The sequence below is a fragment of the Triticum dicoccoides genome, chromosome 2A, assembly GCF_002162155.2.
Source record: "Triticum dicoccoides isolate Atlit2015 ecotype Zavitan chromosome 2A, WEW_v2.0, whole genome shotgun sequence".
NCBI lineage: Eukaryota > Viridiplantae > Streptophyta > Magnoliopsida > Poales > Poaceae > Triticum > Triticum dicoccoides.
The window spans coordinates 763619709-763627411 of record NC_041382.1 but is presented as its reverse complement, the minus strand read 5'-3'; the positions used below and the strand labels follow the sequence as shown (position 1 = coordinate 763627411).

General features: G+C 48.4%; 1 protein-coding gene across 1 annotated transcript; it reads left to right on the top strand.

Moving 5' to 3' along the window:
• Positions 1–3654: 3654 nt before the first annotated feature.
• LOC119352364 lies at positions 3655–6160 on the top strand. Its single transcript, XM_037619030.1, has 2 exons — positions 3655–4945; positions 5396–6160. The coding sequence occupies exons 1-2, from the start codon at positions 3683–3685 to the stop codon at positions 5900–5902; spliced, it is 1770 nt and encodes a 589-aa protein (XP_037474927.1). The 5' UTR covers positions 3655–3682; the 3' UTR covers positions 5903–6160.
• Positions 6161–7703: the final 1543 nt, after the last annotated feature.

Here is a 7703-nt window from a genome sequence, read left to right as displayed (position 1 = left end):
TTCATATCCTTTCCCCTCGCAGCTCCCTCTTAAACTACCATGGCCGCCAAACGAGCACTAGAGGAGAAACACTAGAATGTTTCACTAGCAAACTGAAGAGAAACCACAAATCTGCCGCTCCACCACCATTACCATTCCAGGAGAGAAATTTCCACCGGAGTAAGGCGTAGGGGCAGAGCATCCGGAAACCGGAACGGGAAGCGGCAGTAGCAGGGCATGGGAAATGAGCTTGATGCTTTCTCGGCGGAGCTTCGACGCCGGCCTGAAGTAAGGATCATCAACAAGTATGCCGTCGTCGCCGCGTACGTCACAATTACTCTTAAATCCGTCGGGGCCTTGCTGCTTTTGTGGGCCACCGTGGTCCTGCTGGGTGGCTTCGTCTCGTCGATGACGAAGGACGATTTTTGGTCTGTGACCATCATCACATTTCCGCAGGCTGCCGGGTTAGTGCTTAGTATTTAGCTCTTCCTGAATGCAATCTTTTTCCGGTTTTGCTATTTTTTAGGTCCCTGAAATTATTCAAAGCGTCATTCACTTTTTCTAGTTCATCATGAGCTCGCCGAAGAAGAAGTAGCCTCACTACCTATCTTAGGCGGCCCTCCAATATTTTCTGTTAAATTCGTATTGCCGATGTTAGGTGTGACGTGAAGTTCCCCATGATCCCCTCTCCTGCGCCTCCCTCGACCGTGCATGCCGGCACCGCCCCAACACTTTCTGCCGCTCGTAGCAAGAGGAAGCGGCAGGGGAATCGCCTCGTTCAAGGGGGCGTAGCCAGCACGCCACTACCACCTTCTACCCCTGCTCCATTTCCTCCCGTCGCGGCCGCCGGCGCGAGGAAGAAGACCGTCTCCACCGGACCGGACGACGTTCGGGCGAAGCCCCCAAGGAAGAAGGTGGCCGCGGCAAGAGGCCAGGCTCCTCCTCCACCTCCGGTCAGCCACGTTCTCCCCGATCATAGCCACTCGGCCGGTCATGTCTACCACATGTTCAATGAAATGTCCGGGAGGTAAAAACAATTCTTTTGCTTGAAACGCTCTGGTGATCTTTGGTTCAACTTTGAAGCACTTGTTTATGCTTGCCCGTTGAACTTTGTAGCCAAAACATGCACTCAACATATACCAAAATGTTGGAGGAGAATGCGGTGGATTTGAGTGCTCCCCTTGACGATTTTGATACGCCTCATGTCGAGGTCGAGGCGGAGGTGGATCAAGCGGATGAAGGTGGTGATGAAGTGGAAGTGATTGAGGAGCCCGAGTATGAAGCTAGGGTGGGGAGGACCGGCAACTACACGGAGACGGGGCTGTGTGCTTGATACAAGCATTGGAGAGTGTGTCACTTGACGCGGTGATCGGCAAGGTTCAAACCTTTGGGAATTATTGGCAAAGGATCGAGGACAAGTATCACCAGATCTTGTCGTTCCCCTCCGGTCGGTCTTTGAAGTCACTCAAAGGCCGCTTGGACGTGATCAAGAAAACTTGTGGCCATTGGAGTGTGTGCTTCGAGCAAGTGTGGAATGCACCCTCAATTGGCGTTACTATCGATGATTATGTGAGTGTTTCTTCATTTTGGCTGAGTTGATTAAAGTTTGAGGTAATATTTGCCTCAATGTCCATGTATAGGATCGCATCGCCAATGAATATTTCAAGCAAACCGTGGGTTTCAAGGGTCGATTGTTCACTCTTCATCCTTGTTGGTGCTTGCTCAAGGATAGTGAGAAGTGGAGGGTGAGGGACAAGAAGCTCCCCCAAAGAAAGGTTCCATTGTCAAATTGGAAGATGAGGATGATGATAGTGATGACACGCCAAGAGGAGGAAGAAGTGAGGGCAAATGATAAAGGAAACAAGGAGAAAGCGAGAACCCGACGATGGGAAAGTCATGGGCCTCAGCGGCGGCTCCGTAGCCCACATCACATTCACCGCGTCGCTCCGCACGTCCTCGCCCCACTTCTGCTCTTTCTTCCCAACTCCGACGATGGGAAAGTCGTGGGCCTCGGCGGCGGCTCCGGAGCCCGTCTTCAAACTCTGGGGATGTCGCACTCATCGGTGGCCAGCTCCTCGGCGATGGAGGAGATCGTCATCTCCTCTAGCGACAAGGAGTACCAACCGCCACAACAGCAGTCAGCGGCACAACAGCAGCCACTGACACAGGGCGCGGTCTATGCGTGACCGACGAGGAGTACGATCAGCAGATGGGGGTCATGCTCCGTTTGTCCGTACACAACGTCAACGGTCTGGCGGCGCCACCGAAAGACGCTCCTCCACGTCAAGCTGGAGCCCACGTCCCCTCCCCACTCTCCCGGCGTAATAGTGACATCCAAATTGGACGCCACGTCAAGGAGGAGCCCCTCTCGCCGCCTCCCGTACACGTCAAGGAGGAGTGGCTCTCGCCGCTGCCCTATCGCATGAAGAATGAGCGACACCCTCCGCTGCCCTATTGCACTACCTCGACAATGGCAGCAGCTCATCCTTCTAGAGCACCCTAACAGCGACGAGGTACGCCGACAGGGAGCGGCGACGGCGGGACCGGTGCAACGCGGCACACTGGTCGGAGTTCCTGGACTCCGACGTCCCGTCACCACACATCGCGACGGACCCGGAGCTGGCGGACGCTTGGGCCCTGGAATGCTCCAAGACAATGGCGGAGACGAGCAAGCGTCGACTCCGTTGAGGCGGCGATGAGATGGCCAAGTATTGCGAGTAGTGGTCTCTCAGCGAGACTGCCGCCACCGCCACCTCCTCCAAGGCCCACCGCCCTCTCCCCCGCCCGCGTCGTCGGTGGTTGCGGCCACACCGTGCAAGGCGCAGGAGGAAGCCGAGAGGATCATGTGCGAGCGGCAGGCGGCTGCCGGGAAGCCCTGCCGCGACGCCGCGCCCTTCCGCCGCCCCAAGCCCGAGTCGGACAAATCCAACAACGGCTCTGGCGACGATGATAGAGGAGCAGCCAGGCAGGCCGACATGGCCTACGATGTCACCGTCAAGTATACGGTACTATAAGGTTGTATTTGTTTAAGGTTTTTAGTTCACCGGTCGTAATATCGTCTGGTTTTATGTAAAAGTCATGCAAGTGTGAATGAATATCATCCGATTTGTTTGAGTCTGAATCAAATTTGTTCATTTTCGTTAAATTTCATTTGAAATGTCTCCAAACATATGTGGCTAGCTTTGGATGGTCGTCTCCTACATCCGTGTCCGCGGACTTGTCGGATGCGGCAGGAAATTTGAGGGTCAGTGTTGGAGATGCGAAATGTAGTCCCGTTCATTTTGTTTACCATTTTAATTTTTCTTGTTGACATCAGGTCCTGTTCTAACTGGAACAACACAGGGTATTCGAAGAAATCGGATTTGCTGGCGCGGATATATATTGGGTTTGGGATCTTCTTATTGGAGCGGACATTAAATCTTGGTTACAAAAGCGTCAGTATGAACTTAACCAGTTGCCTATGAGACAATGGTGGAAGAAACAAATACAAAAAGTCGTGTCAGTTCTAATAGTTATCGCTCTGTCCGTGCAAGTGGCGCTCCTCGCTCATACTGGACCATTGGTTTGCATGCTTGTGTCGAGTCGTGCAAGAAAGCAAGACCATGGCATCGCGGACGGGGAGGCATTTAAAGCAAATATGAAGCGGGCGCTGAACTTATTCTACCAGGCAGCTTTTGCTCACAGCTTCATATGCCTATTGTGGATGCCGGTTCAAGCGCTGGCTAATCAGTTGATCGAGGATATTGTTAGCCACCAACATGGTTTCAGCTCGGAGGTACTCGGTGCATATTTGCGCAAAACGAAGCAGATGTGTCTAAATCACCCCGGGTCGGTGACAAGCTGGAATTTGATCACGTATGGTGCCGGCTTGCTGGATTCCAGCTTACCAGAAGAATATGCGGCTGGAGGGAGGGTACTAACAATGCTGATTGATAAGGATGTAGCATTACAGGTAAGACGGCTGCTGATCAGGTCACCCAGACAAAGAATAGAGAAGCTGATCGGCACCCTTGCTTGGAGAAGCCCAAAAGACCAAGAGATGAGATGGCTTGCAGCAAGGATTGTGGAGCATCTCGCTGCCGACCTCAACCTTGCTCACTTTCCGGGAGCATTGGAATGCATATCCTCCCTCCTCGATCAAGATACCCTCCTATTGGCATTTGTACATCTGCAAGGAACAATGGACCAGGTTTTGCCAGCCTTGAGAATTCTAGAGAACCTAGCTCACAACAGGCATAACTGCGCACTGATATACAACACCAATGATCTTCTTTCAAAAATAGTTGCGCCTGTCAGCTCTGACAAATTAGTAGAAGATATCAGAAGCAGTGTCGCATGGACCAAGGTAGTAGATGGATCGCTGAAAGTGGTGAGCCGGCTGATGGGTTCTTCAGGAAGCACCGGCCAAGACATGTGCAAGCTAATTGCAGATGATAATGATGCGGTCAAAAACTTGGAGGCCGTTCTAGACATGGATATGAAGAGCAACAATGGTATGATAGAGCTACAGATGAGAGCTATAGAGGTTCTTACACAATTAGTCTTGCGTCATCCAGCATGTACTTCTGCAGAAGAACTTATCAAGAGGGCACTGCACATCTTCCTTACTGCAGATCGGATGCAAGATTATCTGAAAGATGAGAAAAGGAAGATCGAGCACCAGACTACAAGTCATGTGCAAAAGAAGATGAAAGAAGCCAAGGAAACTGCAAGCCGGCTCAAAGAACAGGCTGGTGCAACATTGGCCATGCTATCTAGTGATTCAGAGGCTATCAAGTGTTTCACAGGATGTAATGATGATGTCAATAATCTTACTGAGTTGCTTGACACCGATATCAAGACCATCAACTGCATAATAAGTGCAACAGATACTGTGGAAATAGAGATCAGCATTGAATGTCGTGTTAGCGCAGCACTCATCTTGAAGAATTTGAACAACTATGTCAAGGAACCAACTTTACGGAAGGTATGCCTGAATACACTTATTACAAGCCACAAATTTTTGGCAACAAACTTTTGAGAAAAATAAATGTACATGCAAGGATGGGTGCTTGAGTTTAGGCTTTATCCATTATGCATCTTCAGTAATTCTCAAAACATTGTGGACATGCATTTTAATGTAAAATGAACTAATACAAAATTTTATGCAAAAATATGATCATGTTTGTCATGTACAAGAAAGATAGATATAGTTGCTGTTACTGTTACATTGTTAAAATAAAGTGGAACACTGTCATTTTTGCATGAGTTTTTCTAGGTGCTCAAGTTACAACATGATACATATGAAGAAAAAAATTAGAATGTTTTAAATAGGTAATTAGGTAAGCCTAAACTCAAGTATCCACCCTTGCATATACAAAATCGACCTCACTTAACTTTGTTGAGATGAAAATTATTTGTATGTATATCATTGCAGGTACTCAGACAATTGCTTCCTGTACAACAAGACGAGCAGAGCCACAACAAGCACAGGAGCCTGCAAGCAGCGCTGTTATCACTCATCACAGTGATTCGTGCAAACACCAATCTTAATCTTGCACCGATCTTAATTTCGCAGAAGCCGGCGGATACCCTGGAAGACTTGGTGGTGAGGCTCCAAAGGATGTCGGAGAACTTGCGTGTCACCCCCACGTGTCTCGCGATACAGAAGCTTACTTGCGAGATGGTTATAGAATTCATGAAGCATGATCGAAATGTCAGAGTGATCGACCAGCACAATATCGTCGGCACATTACTGAAGGCTTCAGAGATGATGGTGGGACTTGAGAACAGCATGCTTTTCGCTGCAGTCGATCCAGACTGCTATGGGGTTCCTCTAAGGCCTTTCTCTTCTGTTCTCGCTAAAAATGCCGAAGATCTTTTGACACAGAGGAAACAGGCACTGGGCATCAACAATGTGCCTGTCGGTACACCAGTACCATGATTGTTGCATCATGGAGTATTTCAATACGTTGAAAATTATTGAAACAGGAATTTCATTCTTGGTGTGTTGTATGCTTGCTGTTTTTTCTTTTCTTTCCATTGTGGATTTCTGAGAGAGTTTGTAATAATGTATTGTGTGCACCTTGTGGTCTTTGCCAAGGCAACGGAGGAGGGCATCCTCTCACCTATCAAGCACAAATCTGTTGGGATTAGAACCAGTTTATATGCAGACGATACTGCTCTGTTTCTAAACCCTGTCAGGCATCAAGTCGCGGCCATTCAACGCATCCTAAAACGGTTTGGAGAGATTTCTGGGCTGAGGGTAAATCTGGACAAGTGTGTGGCATACAAAATTGGATGTAATGATGTTGCACATTCACAAACCTTGATGGATTTTGGTGGTGCTCAAGGCACATTTCCATGCCGGTACTTAGGTCTACCTCTAAGCACAAGGAAGCCCAGGAGAGTTGAGATTTTTTTTTCGAAAAGGGGGGGCTCCCCGGCCTCTGCATCAGAATGATGCATACGGCCAACTTTATAAATAAGCAAATAGGTTCAACAAGGTCTTAAAGTCACAAACGAAAGTAAATAAAAGCTCACAAAGAGCCAAAGAGCCAATAACCCCGCCGCGTCCGCGACAAGCTGGAATTTGATCACCTATGGTGCTGGCTTGCTGGATTCCAGCTTACCAGAGGACTATACGGCTGGAGGGAGGGTACTAAGTATGCTGATTGATAAGGATGTACCATTACAGGTGAGACGGCTGCTGATAAGGTCACCGAGACAAAGAATTCAGAAGCTGATCGGCACCCTTGCTTGGAGAAGCCCACAAGACCAAGCGATGAGATGGCATGCAGCAAGGATCGTGGAGCATCTCGCTGCTGATCTCAACCTTGCTCACTTTCCAGGAGCACTGGAATGCATATCATCCCTCTTCTATCAATAAGCTCGCCTTAAAACATTTATAAATGAGCAAGGAATTGATGTGGATCTGCTTTTGCCAGGCTTGAGAATTCTAGAGAAACTGGCTCACGACAAGCATAACTGCACGTTGATATACAACACCAATGATCTTCTTTCAAAAATTGTTGGCCCTGTCAGCTCCAACGAATTAACAGAAGATATCAAGACCAACGCTGCTTGGACCAAGGTAGTAGACGTTTCACTGAAAGTGGTGAGCCGGCTCATGGATTCTTCGGGAAGGACCGGCCAAAAAGATGCGCAGACTAATTGCAAACAATACCAATGCAGTGAAAAACTTGAAGGCTGTACTGGATATGGATAGGAAGAGCGACAGTGGTATCATAGAGCTACAGATGCGAGCTATGGAGGTTCTTACACAACTAGCCTTGCATCATCCAGCATGTTCTGCTTCTGCTACAGGGATAAGAGAATATCTTATTGAGCATGCGCTACACATCTTCCTTACTACCGACTGGATAGGAGATTATCTGAAAGATGAGAAAAGGAAGATAGACACACCAACCACAAGCCAACAAAATACTTCACCAAGACCGTCACCAGGAACATGTGTGGATAATCTCATTAAAAAGGTCAAAGAGAAGAGGGCCAAACAAGCCAGCGAAGTACTTGTGGAAAAGAAGATGAAACAAGCTTAGGAAACAGTAAGCCGGTTTAAAGAAAAGGCCGGTGAAGCATTGGCCATGTTATCCTGTGATTCAGAGGCTGTCAAGAGCTTCACAGGATGTGACGATGATGTCAATCGCCTTACTGAATTGCTCGACTTCGATATCAAGACCATCGAATGTAAAATAAGTGCAACAGATACTATGGAAATAGAA

Coding starts and splice junctions, on each gene's coding strand:
- LOC119352364 (XM_037619030.1), top strand. CDS start 3,683: ATGCCGGTTCAAGCGCTGGCTAATCAGTTGATCGAGGATATTGTTAGC. Junction 4,946..5,395: donor AGGAACCAACTTTACGGAAG/GTATGCCTGAAT, acceptor ATATCATTGCAG/GTACTCAGACAATTGCTTCC.